General features: G+C 52.5%; 6 protein-coding genes across 6 annotated transcripts; 2 read left to right on the forward strand and 4 right to left on the reverse strand.

The window, feature by feature from the left end:
* Window positions 1–292: 292 nt before the first annotated feature.
* Window positions 293–3,851, reverse strand: NECHADRAFT_92359 (uncharacterized protein; the record flags this gene model as incomplete). The annotated part of the gene is made up of 5 exons (XM_003040698.1): window positions 293–500; window positions 566–2,628; window positions 2,697–3,128; window positions 3,203–3,378; window positions 3,449–3,851. The coding sequence occupies 5 exons, from the start codon at window positions 3,849–3,851 to the stop codon at window positions 293–295; spliced, it is 3,282 nt and encodes a 1,093-aa protein (XP_003040744.1).
* Window positions 3,852–6,269: 2,418 nt separating this feature from the next.
* NECHADRAFT_37504 (uncharacterized protein) lies at window positions 6,270–7,996 on the forward strand (the record flags this gene model as incomplete). The annotated part of the gene is made up of 3 exons (XM_003040670.1): window positions 6,270–6,692; window positions 6,781–7,244; window positions 7,294–7,996. 3 exons carry the CDS (start codon window positions 6,270–6,272, stop codon window positions 7,994–7,996), a joined length of 1,590 nt encoding a protein of 529 aa, XP_003040716.1.
* Window positions 7,997–9,492: 1,496 nt separating this feature from the next.
* Window positions 9,493–11,181, forward strand: NECHADRAFT_67900 (uncharacterized protein; the record flags this gene model as incomplete). The annotated part of the gene is made up of 1 exon (XM_003040671.1): window positions 9,493–11,181. One exon carries the CDS (start codon window positions 9,493–9,495, stop codon window positions 10,795–10,797), a length of 1,305 nt encoding a protein of 434 aa, XP_003040717.1. The 3' UTR covers window positions 10,798–11,181.
* A 361-nt stretch (window positions 11,182–11,542) lies between these two features.
* Window positions 11,543–12,952, reverse strand: NECHADRAFT_123314 (uncharacterized protein; the record flags this gene model as incomplete). The annotated part of the gene is made up of 2 exons (XM_003040699.1): window positions 11,543–12,738; window positions 12,920–12,952. 2 exons carry the CDS (start codon window positions 12,950–12,952, stop codon window positions 11,932–11,934), a joined length of 840 nt encoding a protein of 279 aa, XP_003040745.1. The 3' UTR covers window positions 11,543–11,931.
* A 4,474-nt stretch (window positions 12,953–17,426) lies between these two features.
* On the reverse strand, window positions 17,427–19,550 carry NECHADRAFT_67905 (uncharacterized protein). Its single transcript, XM_003040700.1, has 4 exons — window positions 19,200–19,550; window positions 19,046–19,146; window positions 17,979–18,984; window positions 17,427–17,926 (listed from the first exon to the last, which is right to left on the reverse strand). The coding sequence occupies exons 1-4, from the start codon at window positions 19,428–19,430 to the stop codon at window positions 17,714–17,716; spliced, it is 1,551 nt and encodes a 516-aa protein (XP_003040746.1). The 5' UTR covers window positions 19,431–19,550; the 3' UTR covers window positions 17,427–17,713.
* Window positions 19,551–20,308: 758 nt separating this feature from the next.
* On the reverse strand, window positions 20,309–26,632 carry FKS1 (glycosyltransferase family 48; the record flags this gene model as incomplete). The annotated part of the gene is made up of 3 exons (XM_003040701.1): window positions 20,309–21,049; window positions 21,101–26,401; window positions 26,457–26,632. The coding sequence occupies 3 exons, from the start codon at window positions 26,630–26,632 to the stop codon at window positions 20,719–20,721; spliced, it is 5,808 nt and encodes a 1,935-aa protein (XP_003040747.1). The 3' UTR covers window positions 20,309–20,718.
* Window positions 26,633–27,262: the final 630 nt, after the last annotated feature.

The following is a 27,262-nucleotide window of genomic DNA, read 5'->3' on the forward strand; positions in this document are numbered from 1 at the left end:
CCTCCACCCTTCATGTCAACAGTCCACAAACTTCCGAGCATCTACACAACACTCGTATCGCCGTCGAGGCTTCGTAGCGAACTGGGCAACTTGCCTGCTGGCGGGCGTTTCGTGGCAGCTTTTGGTATCATCTGGAAACAGAACTATATGTTCCTCATAAACTTGCACGCTTCTCATCATATGCTTGCTTTTTGACCCTTGTGCATCATGCCGTGAAGTGATAACTCCGTGGAAACAGAGTCCACCCCATGTCGTGACGGTCCCGGATACGGGGCTTCATGTCACTCCCAAACTAGTTGAAGAAACCCATGATTGTCCGCTGAGACTCGGGTGAAAATTGTTGCAATAGCGGCGTAGGGTCCACGCCCGCTGTTGTGAGAAGTGCCTTGGTTGCCACAGCCACACGGTTGGCCGTCTGTCCAACGAGGGTCTCCGCCTCGAGGGCCTGGGCGATGAAGACAAAGATCTTGCCAGCCTGGTTCATCACAGCTGGATGTTGCCTATTGATACATGGTTAGCTTGTCCGTCACACACCACATGATAGTTCTGATATGTGAAAACTTACTGGTCAATCAGCTCAGCGAGATAAGCATAAGCATAAGGCGCCGCCTCTTCGTCGTTGGTCACAGGCAACGTCTCTACCCATTGAGTAATGACGTTCTGGACATCACCGACAGTGCTGGCGTTGTAGTGCAGGATCTTGGCAATGGCTGCGCAAGCATTCTCGGTCGCATACACATTGTCCTCGTTTCGGGCATCTGCCACCTGGGTGACCTGGAACAGGAAGGGAACGGAGCCTCCAAGGAACTGAGCCCAGGGGGCCCCACCCCTGTGCGCAGCAACTCCGATACCGTAGGCTGCGGCCTGGCGGATAGCTGCTGAGGGGTCCCGGCAGCCATCAATGAGCGGCTGGGTGATGTAGTTGGCGTATCGTGTGCTCTCCGGACCGCAATACTCCAGCACATCGTCCATGATGCAAAGTCCCCACTGGCGTTGAGTAGGGTCGGGGGAGGTCAGGAAACCCTCGTAGGTCGTCATCAGACGCTCCCAAGCGGGAAGGAAAGCGGCGCCATGGTTCTTGAAGATGGCATGGAAAGCCTTGTTCATGTCAGACAGGAGGGTCTGGTCGTCCTCGATGGCGATCAAGGTATCTTCAGCCTCATCCTCGACATCGTCAGCGGTAGCTCCCTCCTTATCCTCAGCTCGCTGGGCAACACGGTCCTTGTAATCCTCAATAGCCGAGTGGACAGAGTCAATAAATCGGCCCAAGTGGACGGGCGTCAGGCAGTCCTTGCCCAGAACCTCAACAGACTCGTAGAAGCACTGGTACATTTCGGCCAGGGTGTCGATGGCAGGCTCGGCAGTCAGAACCTCGAGGAGCTTGTCAACAGTAGCAGCCCAGAGCCCACGGAGCTCGTTGGATTGGGGGCCATAGGCCTTCTTGTAAGAGCTCAGCAGCTGGGGAACCAGCTTAGCGGAGATGTAGCGGACGGGGTCGTGGAAGAAGAAGGCAAGACCGGGCAGGGCAATCTTCTCCATGATGTTAGCGACATAGGGAGCAAACGAGGCCTCGAGGACTTGAGCATAGACGACCAAGAGCTCGATAGCCATATGCTTATCGTCCATGGTGCTTGTCTTGATGCCAATCATCTTGCCCTTAAGAGGAACCAGCTCCCAGCCCTCCTCATTCTGCATCTGCTCAACCTGCTCATCATCATCCAGAAGCTGGATGTCAGCCTTGGCCACAGCAAGCTCCAACAGGGGAGGCATGACATTGTGTAGGAATGGGAGGAAATCGGACCCGAGAACACGGCACATCCGGCCCCAGCAATGCATAAGATATTGGGCTTGCGGATCGTCGGCATCGGTGATGCTGGTCTGAATGTTGGCAAGGAGGTTGACAAGGGTCATAGCATCTTGTCCGAGGCGCTCCTTGCCGACGGCCAGGGCAATCAGAGTTGCGCACTCCATAGCCTTGGCCCTCAAAAGGCGGTATTCCTTCTCGCTCTGGTTCTGGAGCACGTTGACGAGCAGGGGCATGAGGGTGTCGTAATACTTGGAGAAAGCAGCCTCTGCAGCGTCGGCGATGGTAGCGATGGTGGAAAGAGCTTGCTCCTGGACATATCGCTTCTCGTTCTGGAGGAGCTGGAAGAGGTGTGACAGGAGGTCATCCAGGTAAGGCTCCAGGATGGTCTTCTCGGCCTCCTCGCAAAAGTTGACGAGAGCAGCAGCGGCGTGCGACTTGACGCGGCCCTCGGGGGAGTCGAGAACAGGAATTATGGCCTTCAGGACGCGGTCATAGTAGTCGGTCTGCATCTTGGGAGCAAAATCGGTGCTCATCTGTCCAAGTGCGTTGCAGCCAGCCCATCGCACACGGGGGTGGGGATCTCGGAGCGCGGGGACCACCAAGTCAAGAACCTGGCTAAGCTCGCCGATCATGAGGTCTCGGCAACCCTCAGAAATGGCCGAGATAGCCATTAGGGCAGCGTGTCTATCCCTCCAAGCCATAGAAGTCATCATGCGAGGGAGCCAGTTGAAAGTGGGAGCAAGAATGGTCTGGCCTCCAAGCTTGTTGGCCAGTCGATCCATCGTCTGCTCGCCAGCAACATGGTTCTGGTCGCTTTCATCCTGATCAAACTGGAGCATCTTGTTAGTGCTGAACAGGAAAGTTAGGCCGGTGCATAATATGCACTTACATCATCCGATTCCATCCACTCAGCAGCATCGTCGTCGTCCTCGCCGAGATCGGTCATGAGGCTCAGACACTGAGTGATCATGTCGTTGGTATAAGAGGGGTCCTTGCGGCAGACAGAAGGGGCGTAGTCGGCAAATGTGGCCATGAGTTCGAGAGCATTTTGGCGGCAGATGTTGTCCAGCTCCTTGTCCTGAACGACCGAAATACTGAACTGAACTAGATTTTGGAAAAGAGGCTTGAACATCTTGGGGGCAGATTCTGCGAGATCGATAAGAGCAACGAGGGCCTTGCTGAGGTCGTCGGAGTCTTGCGACTCCTTGATCGGAGGTAGAATGTTGAGGACATCAGGGATAAGGGCGTAGTACTTGGCCTGGCCCTTCTTGTTGATGGTGCGGAAGAAAGAGGCAAAGGCCTCCATGGCCGCCAGACGGACCTGCAGCCCTGGTTAGCAGCGCTATGACATGTAGGTAGAGGGACAAAGAAATTGCCCCGCAGGATGTAGTGTACCATGACGGCCTCATCCTTGAAGCCCTTCTGGAAAGCCTGAAGAACCGCCTCCTCATGTTGCTTCTCGATAATAGCGGGAGTAGTAGCAAAGACTCGGAAGGCGTTTTCTCGCTTTTCGGGCTCGGGAGCTTGGCTAAGCTGGAAGAGGGCGCCTAGCAACTCGGGCCAGAGCTCGCCTGTTGTCTCGGTGTTAGCCAGGGCGGCGCACAATGGAGGGTAAAAATTTCAATGTGGTCGGATGCTTACCAGTCTCAGTGTATTGCCTAGCAACCTCGGCGACAGCATCGCTGATCTTGTTGCGAATGAGACGCTCAGATTCGGCGGCGAGGGTCTCGAGAAGCTTCTGGCGGATCACTGCCGCCTGGTCCTTGGCCAGGGACAGGAAAAGATCCACGTTGTCGCCAGATTCGATCTTTCGGGTCTTTGAAGCGATTCGGCGGAAAATGACAGCGGCAAAGGAACGGGTCGCATTGTCGCCCGCAGCTTGGATCTGCTCAGCGAGGCCCATCAACAGGACCTCGGGTCGGGTCGCAGTCCAGTTGTTCTGCAGGTGCTCTTCAGCCTGGGATCGTATGGTGTTATCCGAGGACTGCAGAGCCTGCAGGAGCTGTGAAAGCTCTGCGTGGACGTCCGGAGGGAGCAGAGACATGTTTGTGGAGGGTTGCTGATGGTGATGTCCACCAGCAGACGACGAGAGCGACGGAGGTGGGATTCAGTCGGTCGGTCGGTGGGGGAGGACGAGAAGAATGAAGAGAAAAATGCAAGGAAAGAGGTGACCAAGGAGCGAGCCGTTGCTGGGCGCGGGCCTTTACGCGTCGCTGTTACAGGACGAGAGAGAGTCTAATTCCGAAGATTCCCAAGATGTGGGAGGTGGTGGGAAAGAAAGTGAAGAGGAGGGATGGATGGAGCGAGAGCAGGGTGGGGGAGGGGGAGCCCAAGGTCGAGGGTCGTGGCCAAGTACCGCGCCTGCTATTTCTGCGGGGGAGGTACCTGTGTTTGAACAACAGCCCAAAGAAAAAAAAACAAAGGCGGAGACGTTGGCCAGTCGTTAGTGCAAATAATTCTCAAGGGACCACCTGGTGGGCATGGTCACCTTTTTTTTCTTTTATCATGGATCGCTATCGATAGGCAGGGACTCGGTGCTATGGTTTCTTTGAGTTGATAGACAGGCACGCCAGCACGTCAAAGACTTGAGTGAGTGAACATTCCCAGGTTCCCAATATTTCGAAAGTGACCGCCGAGGTTGATGCAGGATTTGCATCTTTTCGTTGGATAGGCAGCCAGTGGTAGAGAATGGCGACCACAACACCAAACGTGTGACCAATGGGCGAAGAGCACATCGTACAAGAGCTCTTGGGGACCAAGAAATAATTGGCCAAGTTTTTTTTCTCTCCCTTTGACAGCTCGAGTTGGGTGGGAGGCGTTTTCCAACTCAGAGTCGCCCCACTTCATCACTAAGGTGTGTACACTAGCATTATGCCTGCAAATTTCCCAGTAATTCTGTTAGTGGCCTGTCACGACGAACAACCACTTAGGTACACATTGCCATTGGATATCCGAGTATAAAGGAGTTGCAAGCAAACATATCAGCATAGTTCTGAATATTAGTACTATGTATTTCTAGGCTTCGTTGAGTAAGGGCGGTTCAATGCTTCCTATCCCTCTATGGCACATGACCGACATTGTGGTTCGATTCATATGTTAGTGCGAGTTGGGAAGTATGGGAATATCGTGACGAAACACCAGTTGCGCATTGCGTGTGCCCCTGATACCCTGCATGGTTAATGGATGTTAGCAGTACAGTATAGTTCTTATCGACGAGGAACGTTCACTGCTATGCATTATTGATAGCTAGTCGGTAATCCTACGCTCCGGTTCCATGTGTCCATGATCCATCACCTCCACAACTATAAGTCACCCACATCAAGTACGCGCACGCAAGGCTGAGGAGCGTTGACAGGTGCATGCCAGATAGGGTTCGCAATCGTACATTGGTGCAATGCCCCGTGAAGCCTCCATCCATGCAACTTGGTTCGTTGTAGATAAGCCATGCCAACGCCTACACCTTCAATCAACACATGGCGCCCGGCTTCTTCCTGTCAACGCTCCCCGTCATCGAACCAGTCCCAGACTCGGGGCTGTAGCTGGAACCCGAGCTTCGGGCACGGGCTGTGGATGGTGGACAAGCAGGGGGGGCTCCTTGTCAATCCCGCACTTTTTTGCTCGCCCAGTGACGTCTCGATCTTTGTGAGTGATCCGTGATAAGCTCCGACGGATCAACTGAGGCGTTGCCCAGACACGGCACTTTCTAGGATGGATCTTCAGGTGTTGAGTGTGCATCATTCGGATGCGGGCGTCAATCCTGGTCGATAGCTACCGCGTTTTGCAGCAACATGGTGAAATAATTGGTGATGGGCGATCTAGTGTCACATTTCTAGCAATTCCAGCATTGATTTAATTTTCGGCATATCTACCGTTGATTTCCCTAGCCCAACCTCTGTGGACATGGATGTTCTCATCCCTCCATCGCGGGGCACTCCACCAATCCCATGGCTATGTCATCATGCAAAAGGCCGCCCCGCCCAGTCATCACTTTGGATTGTAACCTCGTGCCCCTCGCCTGTTTCCAGACCAGCCTCCGCCGCAATAACCATTCCACCTCTCTCGCCGCTCAGTCAACCTCCTCCCTTGGCAGTCGTCCTTCTGACTTTTGAACCTATCCTGACCCCTGGCCTGTGACTCTTGTCGAGATCTTGAATTCTGGCGCATCGCATCCATCCATCGGAGCTCAGCCCCTCCTTCTCACGCCGCGTCTTGCCCCGCCGTCTCCAGTCCAGTCCCTCTTGTTCCCTTGCCCACGCCATCCCATACCTTTCATCAGCCATCTGCCCATTGTCAGTCGTCGCGACTGAAAGCCTCCATCACCTTATCATATATTACCTGATTTCAGTCCAGCTCTCTCGCCTTCGCCAGCTGTATCGCTCTTCTCTCCAAACTATCAATCAAACTACCAATCTCATACCCATCAGTCAATTCATCGCGGGGACTAAACACAACCTCTGCCATCATGGACCCTCCATCATCGAGCTCCGGCCCTCGAGAGCTCAAGGACGCCCGCGCGACCAGCTCAACCAGCCTCAACAGCGCCGTGTCTAACTCGTCAGCCTCCCATAAACCTCCCTCCTTCTCCCAACGATCTCCATCCGTATCCATATCTGCTGGCTCTGGCCAGAGCGCGGCCAAGTCCGCCCATCGCCAGAGCTTCGCCGAGAACCTGCGCAATGCGCCATCTTCGCCCCGCTCCCAGCGCCATCCATCCTTTACCCAGGCAGCCCTTCAGGAGCTTCTCAACCACCCTCCCGCCGGAAACAAGCACGCGAATCCGAAATTCGCTGGTCGTGACTGGCGCGATGTCGCGGTCGGGGAGCTCGTGATGCCCGAGGACGTCAAGTGGGTGGAGCTCGACAACAGCATCGAAGAAGCTACCAAGGTAAGCTATCCAACGCGCCCCAAAAGATGTTGCAGCGATCGCAACACCATGACCTTCTGTTCCGTCATGCTAACTGCAGACTTAATAGCTCCTCCTTAAGAGCACCACCAATGTCGTTCTAGTCCGCGAGGATACTTCCACCCAAACCGCCACCTCCACCTTCGACTACACTGATCTCAATTACTACCTGCTAGTCGTTGTCGGACTCGCTAAACCCGAGGAGGACCAGATCGAAATATTCAACTCGATTCTATCCAAGGCCCAACAGGGGGGTGAAATTCCCCTTCGAGACGTCATGCCCCTGTTCCGCAAGGAATCGCTGGTCACGCTGCCTGGCAGTGAGAACCTCGCTCAGGCCATCCAGATCCTCGGCAGCGGTATTCACCGCTTGTTGGTGACAGCACCTAACGGCGATGTCGTGGGCATCGCAAGTCAGCTACGGATCGTCGAGTTCTTCTGGAATGAGGGCGTCAACTTTGCCTCGATTGACCGGCTCTACCCTGTTATGCTTCGGGATCTGGGCATTGGTACAAAGGATATCGTCTCTGTCAAGTGAGTTGCACATTGCACAATAATGATTCAATAGCTAACTGGGTGAAAGCTCTGACTCGCCCTTATCCGAAGCTCTCACTCTTATGAACAACGAAGGCCTCACCAGTGTCGCCGTGGTCGATAACGGTCTGAACGTGGTGGGCAATATCTCGACCAAGGACGTTCGACACTTGACCAAGAGCTCCAACGCGCATTTACTCAACTCGTCATGCATGAACTTTATCTCGGTGATCCTGAACGAGCGAGGCGTCGAACATGGCCAGGACGTTTTCCCCGTATTCTATGTCAACCCCTACTCGACTCTAGCTCACACAGTCGCCAAACTTGTTGCTACTCGATCGCATCGGATGTGGGTGGTAGAGTCGGCGTCTCCTTCACCCTCAGCTCCTGCGACACCCTTGATGGGACCTCAGGGATTCACGAGCACAGCTGCACAGCCGCCGCCCGTTGTGCAGCCCGCACCCAGTGCGCCTGCGAATCCCACACCTCCATCGCCCGTTGTCGCTGCAGCCATACCAGCATCCCCGGTCCCCCAGTCCGCAGTGCCCGCTTCTGCCATGGCGGGTGCACGGCTTTCGGGCAGGTTGAGCGGCGTCATCTCGCTGACAGATGTGCTTAACATGTTTGCGAAGTCGACGGGTCTCAATCCTTCAGACCCTGGTGAGCAACGAGCACGACGGAGACGAAGCTCCAGCAGTTCGGTGCGACCCAGCTTCGAATCATCGCGTGCGAGCATCGACCTACGGAGGTGATGAGGATATTGACTTTTCGTCTCGATTTGATTTCCGGAGTTCATTTGACTACTGAGGAGTATCGAAAGGTAACAACCAGTTCTTTGCGATTCTCGATTTTATTGATCAAAGACCGGACAATGCTATCTATGGTGGAAACATGAGTCTCCTGTCTCTATAACGGATTCCCCTCGCATTGGGGAAGGCCATTGTCGACCTCGAGCTCAACGTTGCCCCTGGTTGGTAACCGAAACGGGTGTGCGCCTAATAGCAAAGAGCATGCGCAGGACTCGATCCATCTTATACATATCATACACTCTCTGGAGACTGTCATGGCTCGATTTTACTGGGTTATCTAGGAGGGAGCGCAAATTGGGGACATAGGGGATATTGTGCCGTATCATTTACATACCGTATCAAGTATGAAAAGGCTAGCATATGCGAGGCTGAAGTAGAATTTGACAAGCTGTCACTGGTCCCTCTATTGTGTCTGTGTGGTTGATGTGACTCGGCGTGGTTGATGCATCCCAAATGAATTCTTTAGCTTCTCCTCCTCTAAGGATAATAGCCAGAGTATAATGAAAATAAGGGAAAGAAGCTCTAAAGTTTTACCCTTATTATGATCTATCTTTAACAGAGGTAACCAGTCCTCTTAATGTTCTGCGTGTCGGCGTCGTTGATGCTTCTTGAGCTTCTTGAGACTGAGATACGTACCAGCCACTGTCGCTCCCTTCGGTGGCTTCTCCGGCGGCCGTTGGATCCGAGATCCCTTCTGGGCTCGTGGCGCAGATTATACTTCCTAATTGGCCACACCCCCGCTATTCTTCGCCACTGGAGGCCGACCCTCACAGCCTCAACGCATCACCACTGCAGTCTCGACGTTTCTTCCTCTGCATCTTTGACTCACTAACTTGACGTTTCTTCCTGTCACCGTTTCTATCCTTTGCTCGTCTTTTCAACCTTTGTTTCTTTCGTCTTTCAACTTTTCTTTATTACTCGTTCTAACGTAGCCAACTGTCTCTTGCGCTATTTCACACGTTTTTGCTCTGCTTGACTCGCGCCATTTCGTCAGCCCGATCTCCGCATTCAATCGATCGCTGGATTCATCACTCATCTCCAAGCGGCGATATACAACGCGCGAGGATCATATCTGGCGACTTTCTATCATAGTATTCTGGCATTCACGGCTCATTAGCCCCTGTTTCGATTCCTGATACTCCAGTTTTTTGGATTCGATCTGTCGACGGAGGAAGCGGCGAATTACGCATCCAGGCCATTCATCATTTCCATTCGAAAGATACACTCTTATTCAAGGATTTTCTTCTGGTCTGTCGCATTTTGACGCCTCCTCAACGTCCAACAAGAGACGTCCCGGGCCCTGACGCGCCAGTTACACGCTGTTCAGCCAACTTATATGTCTATCTACGCCTGTGACTATCACAATGGCATCTTCACCGACTATTTCAGCAGACGAATCGTCTTACGAACCACCTGGTAGTACCAAACTACTGGACCAAATGGCCTCGGATGAAAAAGGCCCACTCAAACTCGGAGACTTTACTACAAGATTGAACTCGGAACATCTGTCTCTTTGGGCATCTCCTCCACCCGATCGACCCGTAAGCCTTGGGAATTTTCAGCGGCTCTTTCAACGCCTTGGCGTCAAGGATCCCAAGGATTCCCCTCGTGTTCAACCAGCTTCCCCTCCGAAGGCGACACCAATCACTATTCTAAAGCGGCCTGTTGAAGCATCTTCGACTATTCAGCCCATTGCTCTGCCCAAGGCCACAGACGAGCCCCAAGTCGACCCCATCACTGATTCAGAGACCGGGTCTGGCTCTGACTCTGATTTACTGCCGGGCAAGGCATACTCAACCGCCGCATCAACACCCCCAAGCTCGACCGAATCTCCGCTCGAGAACTTGGCCAAACAGAAAAAGAAGAAGGCCAAGGCATCTAAGGCCAAGGAAAAGTCTCATCATAGAGACACCTCGCAGTCCGAGATTGAAGTCATCGACAATCTTGAACCTCAACAACCCGAACAACCCCAACAGCTCCGGCACCTCCTCATCACATACCAATATGTTAAATACGGCCCCACGACAGATATCTACGGCCACGCAGAGTCAGCCGAGGTTAAACACGAGTCTCTTTTGACCAAGCTTGTTCACCAGCACATCACTGACTCGACATTAAGCAAGGAAGCCCCAGAGGTGGCCTCCAACGGGATTCATGTCTTTATCGACATGTCCAACATCATTATTGGCTTTCAGAAGGCTCTGCGAGCGAGATATTCTCTCCCAGAGTCTGTACGCTTCATTCCGCTCCCTCAGATGAATCTCGAGTTCTTTCACAAGCTCCTGGTTCGCGATCGGCATGCGGAATGGCTCAACGTTGGGTGCTCTATGCACCCCGACAAACAGAAACCCCATTTCATCGAGGAACTGGAAGACCTTGGTTACCGGGTCGATCTCCGCAGCCGCCGTCCGCAGAACATGGCTATGGAGGGCCACGGCTCCCGCTACGTCGAGGACATGGTGGACGAGACGCTCCAGATCCGGATCGGCGAGTCGGTCATGCAGTACTTTGACAAGCCCGGCACGCTCGTCCTAGCCACCGGGGATGCCCGGCCGGCCAAGTACTCGGACGGCTTCCTCGCCTACGCCCAGCGAGCCCTGAAAATGGGCTGGAACGTTGAGGTGGTGTCGTGGAGGTCGAGCCTCTCGTCTGCTTGGAACGGCGTGTGGAAGGAGGAGGGCGTCGGCTCTCGGTTTCGTGTTATCGAACTCGATCAGTTTCTTGATGAACTTTGGATCTGCTAAGCGGCTCGTCTAGGTGTCTTCTGAAATAGGAAGCACATCTTGGTGAGAGGTTGACAATAGACATGATCTCGCGATTGGTGCCGTGAGTGCATATCTCGAGGTCATCTGTCTTTGCCAATGCCATAGCAGGGAACCATCTTTTACAACTTTCAACGCTCTTTGCGTATCATGTATATGATGCTGACAGGTCTCTTGGAGGCTGACGAGCACGAAACCTTATGTGGAGGGCAAAAGCATTTGCTTATGAACCATGTGTATAACATGGTGATGACTGGGTGGGATGTTGGGTGGATTGACGAGGATTCGGGATGATGATGATGTCTGATGATAGATGTTCTACTCAGCTCGATAGCATCGAGTTATATATCACCAGATTCTTCTCTGCGTGGCTGATTCACCGTGAGCTTGAGACTATCTTTGCATAGGTAGATGAGTGTGTGAAGCACGAATACTGTTGCTCGTGAATCACGTACGATATTCTACTCTGTTGTTTACCCCAACACCCATCTATCTTGTCCAGCCTCAGGATAGCATCTTCAAATAGATAGATTAGACTACTCCTTAACCTAGGCATAGAGTAATACAAGACTTCTAGACCACGCGATACCTTTGCTCAACTTGAACGTTTCTGAGATGGCAGTCATCAGATCAACATAGCTGCCCCCTGAATATGCTCAGAGCGAGGCTCTCCAAGACGACATATCTTTTCAGAGCCAATATACAAGGGATTCATGTGATTTAAAAGTGCATAATTCTGATCCATTCAATTCATTCAAGTATAATACAAAACGATATTCTTTTCGAACCCTTCGAAGACAACAACAGCCAAAGGGGATAGGAACAGGCCGTCAACAGTCCAAGCCCATACCCAACCACTAATTTTCGAGTGTCTCGCTACTGTAAACGTCTCCTTCTTTTTCGTTTCTGCTGTGGCTGAACGTCCAATGTCCATTCCCATCCCCTGGCGACATAACAGGCGCGTACAGTCCCGCCATACGACGGAGGGTGCCCAAAGTCATCCACAATCGTACAAGATGAGCAACATCCAAAAAGAGCATAAGAAAAGTAAAAAGGATAAAGACGTGAGTGTTAAGAAATCGTGTCAACGGACAAAAAACATCATCGGAACCTCAACTAGTCGGACGACGAAACAGCGCCGTCAATGCCCCAGTATGGCTCAGCGTTGAAGGACCAAGCCTCCTCCTTCTTCCAGGGGTCGTTGAAGGCGGAGAAGAGAATGAGGTCCTCCATGTGGTCGGCAAAGGCCTCTTCTATGGCCTTGATGGCCAGCTTCTGCTCGGCCAGACCTGGGACAGCGAGTCCGTTGGCCTTACCCTTGACGGGCCAGCCACTCTCGCAGACGACAATTCTCTGGTCCTTGGGCAGCTTGGCCTTGAGGTCGTCGATGGTCTTGGAGAGCCAGACACCGGCCTCGCCAGCGGAGATGGTAGAGTCGAAGAAGGCGTGGGCGTTGATAGCGCAGTAGTCACTCTCAGCGCAGAGCTCGGGGTTCGCACCGGCAGCAACAAAAGTATCGACAGTGACAACAGGGCCTTCGTATCCGGCGGCACGGAGGATCTGTCGGGCCTGCTTAACGGCGCCGAGGACCTTCTCAGGGCTAGCCTCGCCCTTGTTGACGAGCTCGTTTCCGACGCTGATGGTGCTAACTATGGACCAGTCGCCGTCGACGCCATCAATAATCTTCTGGGCCTCCTCCTGAACAGAGTCGAGATCCCAGATGCCGAGGAACACCTTCATGTTGTTCTCCTTGGCGCAAGAGTAGACGATGGGCACCTGGTCACAGTCGGTGCCGTAGATACGGATAAGCGAGTAAGAGCCTCCAAGGCGGTCGAGATCATTCTTGACCTGATCCTTGGTCTTGCACTGATGATCGCGACGGTAGGGGGCGTACGAGATACCAGGGAGGCCGGAGCTGCTGTTCTTGGGGCCGGATGGAAGACTGGGAGGAGTATAACCGCCAGTCTCAGTGCCAGTGGGAGTAGAAGTGGCACGAGCGATGGTCTGGGTATAGGTAGCCGCAGTGGTAAGAGTAATGGTGGTGAGGCTAGAGTATGGTTAGTATCTTGAGCGACGTTTTCAGCCTCAACAGGACAACCTACACCTCTGGCTCCTCAATATGGAAACCTAAAGTCATTATCAGTCTTGCTCTAGCTCTCTAACTTTTCCATCAACATACCAACAGGCAGCGCGGAGACAGTAGCCGCCAAGGCCACAGCCGCAGTAAAGAACCGTCCCAAAGTCATTATTCCAAAGGTTTAGGTCGTATGTCAGTGTGGTATAGGTGGGTGGGTGTACAATAGTCAAGATAGTGAGTGAACAGGCTACAAAGAGAGGCCCAAAAAACGACAGTGAACGAGAGAAAAACGACAATAGAAAGAGTGAGTGTAATGAAGACGGGAGTGAATAACCCGCTATCCAAGAACGAAGGAAGGAGAAAAGAGAATGACAAGAGAGCGAAAAGAGAGAAAGCTCTATAGGAAGTGGATAAAAAGATGAAATATTTCAAGGTTAAAAAGCGAATGAATGAGTATGAAGAAGAAGAGAAAGAGAAGAGAGAAAAATAATGCAAGGGGGGAGGGAGGTGGTTCTTAGGTGCGAGGTAAGGGAGGAAGGGAGGGCACGTGTCGGGCAAGACTCCAGCTCAACTCCAGGCTGAGTCGACTTGGCTTGACTGTCGCGGTACAAGATGGGGGAGGAACTGATCAACAAAGCATTTCCTCTATTTTTCGAGCCTTGACTTCATCTTCTTATATATTAACTCTCTTTTCTATCTCTTGTCGGCCTAGAATCGTCGAGTTCCAATCCCTTCCGCACGCAGTCTAATAACCTCATTCGCCCCTCCCCAAGCACCATCATCACCTTTTCATCCGGAAGCAAAAAAGTCATAGATCCTCAAGCGAAGAGTACAAGACCATATCTTGCGTAACAATACGCGCCTGGAATGGAACGCCTCTTCTGTTGTCACCGAGTGCAGCCCAAGCCTCGTAATCTCCCCAAGGAATGCACAATCTGAGACCTGGCAGTTGTCCAGCTGAAGGTCTCAACCCACATAACAAGCAATCTTTCTTTTTCCGTCTCCCCTTACTTGATCCGATTTCTTTTTCTGCAGGACACAGCAAACCTGGTTCGTGCCAAGCTGTCGGACTGCAGATGTTGAGAAGTGAGTGTGGGCAAGACATGCTTGGCAAGGGAGAGTCACGACTAGAGCTGCAGGTACAGTGAGAACTGAATCACTCACTCAACTACTAAAGATGGATCCATTGTATGATGTAACATTTTGAAAGACATGTGCCAAGTCATCTGCAATTACCCTGTTGTTTCCCAATGCTCGTAGACGACGATGCTCAATACCATGAACAGCAAAACAGCCATTCACGCATCGCTCCCCAACCCTCGCTACGTGCACCATCCACGTAACTCGAATACTGTTCATTGTATCGGTTTCGATTTCTGCTTGAAATATGAGGCATGTAGTAGAGGAAATTAGACCAGTTATCTGCTGCTTTCCATAACGTTATCACATACGAATCCTGCCCACCACCTGAGCTAAGCTCGACGTCCATCAAATCTGCCCCTGAGTGTAGGAGCGACGTGCTCGCTTCACGTCTCTCTCTTCGCCCCCCTCGTCCTCCTCACTGGCTTCCTCTTCATCATCGCCATCGCTGTCTTCATCACCATCGTCCCCGGAATCCTCTTCATCGCTGCCCTCGTCGTTGCTGTCGTATAGGTCCTTGACGGAAGGCTCCTCATCTAAATCATCCACAGAAGAATCAGAATCTTCGGCGAAGTCTAAGCTACGTGCCTGGCCCTCGTCGTCCTGGTCGCCGAACAGTGCTCTGAGGCCGAGATCTTTGAGGTCACAGAGGCGGGACTCGGCATTGTTGTCATCGCCTCGCGCGTTGATGGCCCGCTAAATCTATAATCAGCACGAGCCCGAGTCACGAGGGAAGAAAATATGCTCACATTGGAGAGGGGAGGCGGGACCTCCTACTCAAGGAGAGCCGCGCGAGCCTCGGCGTTTTCAGCCCAGATTCATCTTTTTCTGGCGAGGTTCGCCATCGCCTCATCCCTCAGCGGGTCCCAGTTCTTCCAGCCTAGTAGCTTGAGGATGTCGGGTCTGAACGCAGGTGAAGGCATGATGAATGCTGTGGGTGGAATTGTTGTTGAATAGGGGCCTTCGTGGATGGTGTATGTGGCATCCTAAGACTTAGGATCACGGGATATCATCATAAGGCTTTACTTTCTCAGCTCCTCAGGTATCGATTCTCTTCTCTCTCTCCTGTTCATTTTCTCTCTTTCTCTTCAATCTTTCTTCGAACCCCGTTCGCGACGTGGGGACATCACCTTCAACGGCGAAAGACTCTGGGGCTATGACTCGGGGTCAGACAGAACGCATCTAGAAGAGGGTTATCCGCATACAAAACGATCGGATGAATCACTTCCACACGATCGGAACCGTCCTGATTTCCCGAAAGCCCGGCAAGACCGATGAGAGGGTGGACGTCTCCGTCACCCAATCATGCCCACTGGGAACATATGCAAGACAGACGTCTGCCCACGGCCACCGGCCAGTTTCTTATACGACGATAGTTTATAGGCCCACAGCCCTCTGACGGAAAAGCCCAGTGGCGGCCTCGGTACTGCAAAGAGCGATTTCCTCAGCAGTGACGAGATGCGCGTGCGAAGAAAGGACATTCCGACGAAGTGGCACGAGAGGGCCACAGAACGAGATCTCGAGGCATACCATGAGCTTAAGAGGGATGAGAGACGGCTCCTAGAGCGCAACCGCCCAACGTCGTGCGGACCAACGCGTCAGGAAGCGTGCCGTCAAGGAGCGACGACATGTATGCAAGACGTGCAAAGGGAATTTCGCCACAGCTGCAGCCTTGACGGCGAAGAAGGCATTCTATCGATGCAAAGTATGCGGGAAGGGATGCCCCTCTACAAGCATTTCCGGAACACGCGCCGACAATGAGCAGCGTTCTGCCGATCAAGCCAAACGCCAGTCAAGTCAAACGTCGGAACTCTCCGAGAATGGATCTCTAGGAGCTTGGAGCCGCCGATGCCGAGATGAAAAGACGACGTAAAGATGCTCCCAGGAGATGGAGAGAGAGGGCGAAGATGAGAGATGAGGCAGGGTGTCTCAAGATGAAGAGAGATGAGAGAGCACTACATCTTCTGAGGCACCCAGATGCCCAGAGGAAGGCCGACAAGCGGGTTCGAGAGCGTGCCTTGATTGAGAAACGACACCGATGTAACGATTGCAACCATGATTTTCCCACAGCAGCCGGCCTCAAGAAGCATACGAATGGCCAGAAACACGCAGACCAGGTTAAGAAGAATGAGTTGGGCGTCGACAAGCTTCCAATCAAGTGTGGCGTCTGCGGCAAGACATACGCGCAGCTCCAACTACTTTATAGACACTACCGCGATACCGAGCATGGATACGGGCACCCATTTCAGTCACGCGAGAGGGGAGAGTTCTATTGTGATGAGTGTGGTCAATACTTCCGCTTCAAGTCAAGGTGGTGGGAGAGGGTAGAAGACCCTTTGCAGTCTCTTCAAGCCCCTTACCTAAACTTAGAAGAGGAAAGAAGAGAACAGGAAGCAAATGTATAAACAATAGTCTAAGAATAAATAAAGTAACCTATGTTATTTAGGTAAAGGGGTTACCTTCTGACTGACGTTTGCCTTGATCGGAGAGAACACTGCAAAGGTCATCTTTAGAAAAGTCGTCTTGAAGCGGAAATATTGGCCGCAGTCCTCGCAATGAAACCACCCTCTTGAAGCTGACTTGAGGGGATATCTGATGGCGCCTAAATGGCGGTAAAAAGGTTGACTTTGTTGCACACCAGGCACTTCATCTCGAGTTTCCCCAATCCCGAGCGCACTAATTCGACTTTGTAGCCGCGCTGAGAAGGCACTTTGGTACTTGAAAACATACACTCAGTGAGTTGTGGCTTCTTCCACGGCACGCTCTGACTCGTTTGTCGGCTGTGTGCTGTGTGTCCAGGTGCCTTTCTAGATGTAGGCGTCTCTCTGTCGTCTCTCTTTAACCTCAGATACTTGGGCAAATCTCGATTTCTCGCCCTCTCGCGCCACTTTTTGGGAGCTTGCGTGAAAGCTTGAACAGAATGGTCTTCTCGGTCTTGAGCCGTCGCAAAACGACCATCTTGCCTACATGTCTGGTAGGTCAGGTAACAGAAGGTGGCAAACCTCTCATCGGGTTTATAGGCAAACACTTGCCTAAATATCATAGCTTCTTTTTATTTATTCTTAGACTTTCCTTTATGTATCTTCTGCTTATTCTCTTCTTTCTTCTTCCAAGTTTAGGTAAGACTTTTATAGAGGCTGCGTGATGGGGACTTGGCCACGCAACTCCAAACGCAGGGATGGAAGAGGAGAGCTAGAGCTAAGCCCAGGACACGGAGAGACAATGAAGTTACAAACACTCTCGAAGACAAGGCAGGCTTTGCTGATAACAGGATGAAGATGGAAGAGGATGTTCATCAATGTATACATAAATCATCCTGACGCTGAAACAGTCAAACAGTAAGAATCGTTAGGAAGTTCCAGCGCTTATCACAACACACCACAAGACACCAAGGCCAACCAACGTACAACATCATATTCATTCAATGCCGCCTCAGAGGGCCGCATCTATTAATCATTACTTTCTCGCATGGCTTCTAGCCACTAGATACACATGAACCCATAGTCCCGTCTTTTGTCTATATACAAGCCGCCCAGCCACCCTCCCTTGTGGGGCCTGGCTCAGCTTGGTGCGTCCATCAGAAACACAAAGAGCCTTCAGCGTTACCCAAAGAATTTTCAATCACTTCTCGGGTGTGCAACATCCCTCTAAAGGTCGTGAAATAATTCATTGCTTTCGAGTTTAGGCAGCCTTGTTGCTGGTCTTGCGGGTCATAACCTTGGTGATGGCATGTCGGATCGTCACGCCAGCCTTCTCAATATCCTTCTTGGATAGGGCCGAGGTGATGCAGATTCTCAGGGCGGGCTGGGCATACCACACACCGTCCTTGGGCTTGATGGCATGCGAGAATGGCTGAGTCTTGGTCCTCGTGATCATGACACCGTTGGCGAGCGACTACATTTCAGTTAGCATACATTTGTCATATCTCACAAACAAGGGGACATACCTCTTCCACACAATCCAGGAGGATGCGCTCCTGATCCTCAAGCTCCAGCTTGCGGGCAGCCACAACCTCGGGCTTGAGGGTAACAAGCATGACGGGGTTCTCGGGGGAACTGTTGCAAACAACCCAGTCGCTTCGGGGGTCCAGCTGCGCCTTCATGGCCTTGATGTTCTCACGGCACTGGGTCAGAATATCAGGGTTGGACTGGAGTAGGTTCAGCGTCTCACTGGCGGTGACGGCCAGCATGGCAGGGAGGGCGGCAGAGAAGGTGTAAGAAGAAGAGGTGATGCGCTGATGCTCAACAACATCCTTGGGGCCAGCACAGAAACCACCACCAGCGCAGAGAGGACCAGCAAGAGAGCCGATAATCATGTCAACCTGCTGGGGATCCACGTTCTGGTCCTCAGTGATACCACGACCAGTACGTCCAAGAACACCGAAAGACCAGGTCTCATCGAGAATGACACGGAACTTGTGCTTCTCCTTGAGTTCAACCAGACGAGGCAGATCAATAGAGTCACCAGAAAGCTCAAACAGACCCTCAGTGACAACAAAGCGGCGGGTGAGCTTCTTAGCCTTGGCCTGCTCCTTAACAACAGCCTGCATGACACGCTCCAGATCATCCATGTCGTTGTGCTCGTACCAGCGGATGTTGCTTCGCGACGACTCGAGACCCTTGCGGATGGAAAAGTTGACGTTGCGGTCAGCGATGATGACGTCGCCACGCTTGCAGAAAGAAGGGATGACACTCGAGATGGTGCTAAAGGCCTGGGCGTAGACGATGCAGCCCTCGGTGCCCAGGTAGGCGGCGATGTCGGCCTCGGTCTTCATGTGGACGTCCTGGGTGCCGTAGAACTGGGGGGGTCCGCAGGGGCCGACTCCATAGGTGCGCAGGACCTGAATGGCCTTCTCCTTGATCTGATCGTTGGCGTTGAAGTTGTAGAAGTTGTACGAGGCGAGGTTGGTCACGGTTCGGCCGTTGGAGAGCTTAGACTTGGGGCCCGTAGGACTGTATGTACGCATTAGCATCGAATGCTGCATCATGACGAAGGATAGGAGGTAATGCTCACCCGACGAGAACGGGGAGTCGCTCGGCCTCAGCCACCTCGAAAGGCGTCTGCTCAGCGACAAGAGGCTCAGGAGTCCACTCATCGATCAACTCCTCAATTTCCTACCACGCATTAGCAAGCGAACCCCTTATATCGCCCATCACATCTTTCTTACATCCTCCCTGAGCTTGACAAAGTTCTCCTTGCGCGTCGAGTAGGAAGGCGACAGGAGATAACGGATAAAGTAGAGCAGCAGCACCAACTCAATGGCGGATCGCACGGGGTCGTTCTGGTAGCTCGACTGGATGTAGCGGGTGAGGACAGCAGAGCCGGGCACCTTGTGGAAGTAGACGAGGGCCTTGTCGACGTGCTCGCCGATGCGGGCCTGGAGGGCGTCGAGTTCCATGGCTGCGAATGCCTTACTGGATGATTGAGGAGGATGTGTGTCGGTCGATACAGGGTGATGGAAAAGGAGAGTCGTGCCGTCTTCAATTTCAACGTCGTCGAGATGTCCTCTTCACGTGCGTGGTTGAAAAGTCAAGGTTCGCATTCAAGTGTCGACGATTGATTCTGGCGGTGATGGCTCGACTGTTGCATGGGATTTCCAGGGGCCTCCCGCTAAAAGCCCGTCGGGGGCGTCATTGGCTGCACTGATTGGCCGCTGACATCAATGTCGGCTCGCCCATTAAACAGGGGTCGCTCAGGCACCCGACGCTGCCTCGCTAAGAAATTTGGGGAGCATTTCTGATTCAAAATTGCAAGTGTTTCCATGTTGATCATCAAAAGCATGGGACAGTGCTGGTTGATTATGTTCCAGGTCAGGCTTCAGTGAATCAATGACCCAGTGATGCAGCCTCCATAAGCAAGGCCAATTACAGAGTACACAGTAGCTAATATGCGACGGACGACGTGCACGAGGCAAAGTGCCCTCTCCTTTATGATGATGTTAACATAAAAATATCAAAGACCACCATAAAGTTAGGTAATATTCTAATGAATTTCTATCAATTCTACGATGACCTTTCTCATAACATAAGATAGATTATGGAAGATCAGTAGGTAGTGATCCTCAGTTATGGACGATGCATACAGTCAAAAGTATCATTTAGAGGATGGCCTTTGTTAACCTTGACTGTTATCAAGTTGGAGGCCTTCAACTTGAAACAATGATAACAGGGGCCCAATGTTCCGGATGCCCCGGGAATTAAAGGCCACCCCTGACGTCGGCTTCATCACCCATCACTCACACAGGCCACACATGCCTCAGTCACGGCTAGAAATATTGTTCAACATTATTTGCATTTGCGTCTAAAAATTGCCATGTGTTTTTCCTTTCATAGTACACATTAGAAAGAGGTAAAAAATGCGCCTTCCCTCCAAAAAAGATCTCTCAGCCCAGTTCAGCCAGCGAAAGCTTGGTCTGATTCGTCGTCTCTCCTCATCCTCTGTCTATAAACTTGATCATGTGCGGTGCAGGACCAAAAGGAAGATAACGAAAACATGAACCCCTTGCAATTTCTTTAACTTTCGAAAAACAACAACAACAACAATAGAACCGACGAAAAGACTTGGATGCGCCCATGAATGCATGCAACTCGCTGACAGCCACGCAATCGTGAACCTTGTCCAAAAGCATAGACTCTTGTCTTTTCAAAGGTTGTGTGGTGGGCTCTGTTGCCCCCTTATTCCACCCCTTAAAACAGCTTGATCTTGGCCGTGACCGAGGCTTGGGCACCAGTCGTCTTGGACTTGCCAGCTCCAGTGTAGCCTGCCATTCCAGTACCAGTCTGTGACGTACTGTTGGTGTTGTCGTGCTTGAGATCCGTAGGCTGCACCAGGTTGAAGCCGAGGCCGCCCAGTGACGACGAGATGGTATCTCCTATATACTTGCCGGCAACCACGGGTCCGACAATGAGCGCGATGAACACGATCAGCAGGGTGAAGTAGAGGATGGCATAGCGAATCACGCGTCTGCGGCGAAGCTTGGACTGCTTCATCGAGTAGATAGGAGGTCGAATTTGACGGCTGTTATAATTGTTAGTTTATACACAAGTAAACCATGAGATAGAAACATACCTAGGACGAAGCCAGAACAGCATCATAGAGTGCAGCATGTCGACCTTGGGGATCAAGATGACAGGAGCCATGAAGAAGAGGAGCCAGTGGCCGAGAATAAAGTCGGCTGAGAACATGGACAACTCGGTAATCTTGCAAAGGAATTCTCGGGCAGGCTGAGACATGCTGTGCCATCCCATAGAGTACCACTTTCCGGTCCAGAAGGCGATGTTGGACGTGTCTGACTTGAACTCACGAGTCAGAGCCAAAGACACGATAAGCTTGACAAAGAATCGCTGAATCGCGGTAGCAGCGATCATTCCAGCCATCGTTCGCGAAAAGTTGAAGCCCTCAAGAACGAACATGCCCAGGAATGAGATGAGGAGGAAGATGACTGAGGTGGCATGCGCAATACCAGCAAGGACACTGCCAAACTTCTTGCAGCACATACTAAGCACTGGTCCCATACAGCAGGCCATACCGAACATAGCGGCAAGGACACCTGCGTTAACACCAATGGGAGCGAACGAGATGATGAGCAGGCGAATGAGCGAGTCAGTCGGCTGGATCTTGGTCTTGACATCATCGGGTTGGATCCTGGCCACAACACCAGTCTGGGCGTTGATGAACAGATAGGGAAGAATCGTCACAACAGCCAGCATCAGAGGCGAAAAGATCTCGCTGAAGAAGATGTTAGCAAGCGGAGCTCGTGGGACGTCAGCTGACATCTTGGCTGAAGGGTCGCCCAGAGTCTTGCGCTTGTAACCCGTGATGCGAGTTCGCGAGAGTCGGCAGTACGAGATCCAGGACGAGGCATGGCTTCGCGAGTTACCACGTGAGAGCCAGCGGAGGTAGTCTCGGTAGTCGATGAAGAAATCGTTCCAGGCGAACTGATGGGGGTTGTACAGGAAAGGCGAGATGGTCAGGGCCAGCAGAGTGAGCCAGAAGTAGATGAGAACGCCCTTCCAAACCGTGAGCGTCGCAAAGAGAAGCATCATTAGAAGTCGGGCTCCAAAGTAGATAGCAGGGCCTGCGAATCGAGAGTAGAGAACACCAAAGGGAATTCGAGCTGTGGCGAAACCACGACCGGTACCAATGTATCGCGCACCACCAAACGAAACGTTCTGCTGCACAGAGTTCGCGTAGATCTGACAGACGAAAACTTCGAACATGAGAGAGAGCGACGAGAACTGCTTGGTGAGACGGAGAGCAGCGCGCCAAGCACCACGTTCCATGCACTCCTGGACGATAAGCGGGATGAAGGAGAGAATCAGGACGAAAAGAATCGAGACAACGCAGCGGTAGATCCAGTCCGTGAGCGCATCAGTGTTGGCACAACCAGTTGGGAAGAGGGGGTCGGTGATGGGCACGTCTCGGTTGTAGTTGCAAGGAATGGTCTCGTGGCGGAGGGCTCCCAGGTTGACAAGAGTAATCATGAACATCTGAACCGAGAACATAATGAACATATTGTTCAGATGGAAACCAGGATGGGCGTAGTAGAAGGAGAGGAAACGATCCAGAGGAAGCTGAGTGCCGAGGTAATAGTACTCGCGAGACAAGAACTGTTCACCCATACCCGTGCCGATCTTGGTTGTGAAGTTGAGGACGGAACCGAAACCCAAATCACGACCCTTACCACACTGGAAGTACTCGCACTGCTTGATACGTCCTCCGCGGAGGAGGGCTGTCATACCGGCGTAAATATCCTCGTTAAGATGCAGACCCTTCTGAGCCTTGGAAACACCACCACGCGTCGTCATGAAAACACCGTTGAGGAAATCGGGATGTCCGTAATGCAGCTTGCCACCAATCTGAGCCATGGTTCGAGCAAAGAGAGTACCGAATGTCTGTTCCTTTCCGGCAGCAATGTCACCAAGAATACCAATGTTCTCCGAGAAAATGTACTCGCGAGCACCGAGGATAGCAACGGGAGATCGGACTTCGTTCTTGACACCAGGGGTATAGGGGGAAACATTGTCGGTCTTCATCTCCTCGAACTCGGCGAGAACGCTGCGAATCTTCAGACACTCCTCAAGATAGTTGTCCTGGTTGGCGTCGATAAGCTGGATGTACTCGCCACGGTAGAAGATGATGGAGTGGTTCTGGTTGTCGGACTTTCCGTCACCGAGAATGGGGTTACCAGAGAGCTGAACACGGAACTTGGGTCGACGCATGCCGTTCTCCATGATCTCAGAATGGCCATCGACCAAAACGGAGTAGAGCTTGGGCTCCTCGCCTTCGGCGGTGGGGGCCTCCTCGTCCAGGTAGGCAATCTGAAGGTCGGGGTAAGCGCGGAGAAGGAATTCGGCGTTCTCCATTTCCTCCTTCTTGAACTTGGAGTATCGCTGCATAGAGACGACAATCTTGAACTTGCGGCGGGCCATTCGCTCGAGCTCGCGCTCAAGCTTATCCGTGTTGCCTCCGAACATCTGAACAACCTCGGGGTTCTCAACGCGGTAGAGAAGCTTGATGGCACGGCTGTAGTTCATGAAACCAGAGATGGTACGGTACAGAGTCTGGAAGCGGAGAGAGGCCCAGATACGGGTGCGGAGAGTGTACTCAGGAGCCGAAGACTTGAAACCAATGCAGTAAAAGGGAAGGTCGTCAATCTTGCTCTTGGCTGTGTCCTTCTCGCCCTTGTCGTTCTCGTCGCCGTTGTACTGCGAGGTCTCGTCGGCAAGAATCTTGGTGTCCTTGACAAAGCAATCCCACTCGTGAGGGTGAAGCTGCTTGAGGTACTCAAGGAGGGTGACACGAGAGTAGGGCTCATCCTCGCGAATAATCTCACGGAGCGACAGGAGAATCTTCTCGCTGTAGTGGGGAATCATGACAGTGAAGGTGGGCATGTTGTCAACTGGAACGGGCTCTGGCATGGGGGTGGACAGAGACTGGGCGAAGAAGGAGATTCGGCGCTCAGCTTCGCTGTAGCTAGGGAAGAACTCGGTCTTGAAGGAGTGATCTTCCTGCGAGACGAAGAAGGTGGGAGCACGAAGAGTTCGCTTGCCCTCCTGCTCCGAAGGAACCTGGTGGTAAAGCAGCTTCTGGACGTGGTCGATGGCCAAGAGATGCTCGCGGTACATGGAGATGACGATAGCGTTCCAGATCTGCGAGATGAGAACCTTGGGCTTGTACTTGATCTCCATGTCGGTTGTGGCGAGGACCTTGGAGTAGATACGCTTGGGCAGGCGAGAGAAGATGTTCCTCCAGGGAGTCCAGATAGAAGAACCGATGTAGAAAGAGCGGGCAACCGACATGAGCGTGTTGAGCAACACATACCACAGATAGGTATCGAGGAAGAAGAAGATGACGTCGGTGAAAGCCATCAGAGCCAAGACAATGGTGGGATGCCACTTGCAAAGTTCACCCTTCAACAGTAGGTTGTCGCCCAGGCAGCTGTCGACGTTCATGATGGCCAGATATCGGACAGGATCACGGAAAGACAGAATCAGATAAGTGTACGAGACACCCATCTTGATACCGAAAACGACAGCCCACAGTCCGTAAGACATGGCCATGTCATTTCCCTTCAACACAGGCCAACTAGCAGTGAAAGTCTGACTGGCTACATAGCGACGAGTCTTCGTGCTCATGTAGCTGCCGAACAGTCCACCGAGAGGCATGATGGAGAAAAAGATGAACGTGATGATGGCGATGATGAAGTGAACAATACCAACAATCTTGAGGATACTCTCCTTGAGCAAGCTCGAGAACCCAAAGACGAGAACACCAGGGGCGACGTTGAGGATGAAGACCAGGAGGATGAAGAAGAATCGCTTCATCAAGTGCTGAGCGCCTGCCCAGCGTCGAGGAACGTAGGCCCATTCAGCAATGGTCGCGATAAGCTGGATGAGAGAAGCAATGGCACCGCCGAAACCAACAATAGAGAAGGCCTTGCTTGTCGGTGGAGACTGGTTGACCTGCTGCTCGTAGTCCTTGACGAGGAGGGTCGGGGCGTTGTGGGAAGTGTAGAACCAGAACATGGTCAAATGAATGATCCAGATACGGTTGAAGTTGACGATCAAATGGAACCAAGAACGAGACTCCTTGTACGTCTTGAAGAAGCACTTCTTCCAGTGAACGTCCTTCAGTTTCATGTATCGCTCGGCGGGCGGCACATCGATCAGCTTGCTCTTATCCTGCAGGACGAGGCGGTCAATGCCCTCGGGATACCAGAAGAGCTGATTGCAGTCATCATAACCAATAATGTTCTTGTGGTCACGCTCGCGACGAACGTAAACACCATCGAGAATCTCGTAACCCTGGTCTCGGAGGTACTGGTACAGGGGAGTGATAACGTTGTTAAGATAGGTGAACTCCTCGACCGGTTCAACGAGAGCCTGGCACGCAGGCGAGTTGAGGTAATCGTCGGCGCACTTGAAAATGAAGCACAAACACTCAGGCATGAATCGGACCTGGTTGGCCTCACCCCAGCACAGCAGGTACAAGGCGATTTGGCGGACACGGTCGTGCTGAGACATGCGGTTCATGCGAGTCTTCCAGCGATACTCAGCAGCCTCGAGGCTGTCGTCGCCCTCCAGGTCCTGCAGGGTCTCGGCCTCGTTGGCAGCGGCATCCTTCTTCTTCTTCTTGCCCTTGCGCTTCAGATTGAGCCCCTTAGCGTTGGCGAAACCAACAGCATCATCAAGATCGAGATGAGCAGCAAAGTACCACTTGCGATAGTTGGCATTGTCACCACCAATGTAATCGGCGTGGAGCGAAAGAAGCGCCTGGTTGGGGGTCATGCGGGAGGCTCGCGAGTCGAGCAGAATCATGAAGTGGTCATACATGTTGCGCATGCTGTCCCTCTGGAAACCGAACTTGGAGGTCAAGTCGAGAAAGATGTCCTCCACTTCTTCCTTGGACAGGGGGATCTGAGCGTCGGAGGTCCAGGCGGGATAGGGCTCTCGGGAGCGTTGACCAGCAGGAAGGACATTTCCGTAATCCATTCCATAGTTGGGGGTAGAAGCACCGGAAGAGCGGTTTCCACCATAGGAGACTTGCGACGAAGGAGGTCGGTAGCCACGTTGGCCGTCGCCGTAACCGTTGTAATTCTCATCGCCTCGACCATAGTAATCCATCTCAGCAGCGCGGGCCATGTCGGATCTCATGGTAAAGTCACTAAAGGTCTCGGAATCCTCCTCAGAGCCATGGCGGCCACCCTGGCCGTTGTAGCCCCGGTCGTAGTCCTGGTCGTAGTATCCGCCCTGGCCCTGACCTTGGCCTTGGCCATTGCCATAGTAGTCGTCCTGGTACTGGTCCTGGCCATCGTAGTAGCCTCCGTCTTGGTGGTAAGGGTTGTTGGGATCGGCGTTGTAGTAGCCACTGCAGAACCGTTAGCAAGAATTACAAACTCAATTCGACACGGCGGCAGGCTTACGATTCATCATAGTAGCCCTCATTGCGACCGTGGTTGTCGTAACCCTGGTCATAATACTGATCGTCTTGGTAGTAGGAGTCAGTGTTTCCGCCTTGCTGATTCCCTCCCTGTTGAGGCTGACGGCCGTAGCCATCATCATACTGGTCATGGTGACCACCGCCTGGGTATCCCGACATGTTGATTCAATTATTTTATCTGCAGGTCGCGAAAAGAGCACGTTAGCATTGTCGATAAATTGAGGTGCAAGTCATGCGCGAAAGAGGCAGAGGGAACCAAGAGCCAGAGGCAACCGGAGGCTCATGAGGGCGGATGATGTAGGGGAGACGCAGGCACAAGGTGCAACCGCAAGCACAATCGACGACGCAAAACTCACCTCGAGGTACACATGGGGATAACGAGCGAGGTAACTAAGAAACCAGATCGGATGAGGAAGCAACGAGCGTGGCCGGCACAGCAAGACGTTGGATGCAGAGATGTTGTCAAAGGCCGAACGGGCAGTGGTGGTGGCAGGCAGTGCCAAGCGATGGTATGTAGTGTCTCGAATCGAAGGGGGTTGGACCGATCACGTCGCAGCTGTAGAGCGAGCGTGAAGCACCGATTCGAGGGAGAAGGGGGGGCGTCGTCGCTAAACGGCGAGACTAGGAAAAAAAGAGCTGATGAAGCCGTAAAAAGAGTGTCGGCGATGCTAAATGCAAGAACAGCAAAGGGGAAGTTGAGCGAGGGTGGTTTTTGGTTTGGTGGTTTGACCTTTGAGCAAGCACGGGGAGGGAGGGAAACGCTGCTTGTCTCGGCGCCGGGTTATCCAG

Source organism: Fusarium vanettenii, assembly GCF_000151355.1.
Source record: "Fusarium vanettenii 77-13-4 chromosome 4 genomic scaffold NECHAsca_59_chr4_1_0, whole genome shotgun sequence".
In the NCBI taxonomy this organism is placed as follows: Eukaryota; Fungi; Ascomycota; class Sordariomycetes; order Hypocreales; family Nectriaceae; genus Fusarium; species Fusarium vanettenii.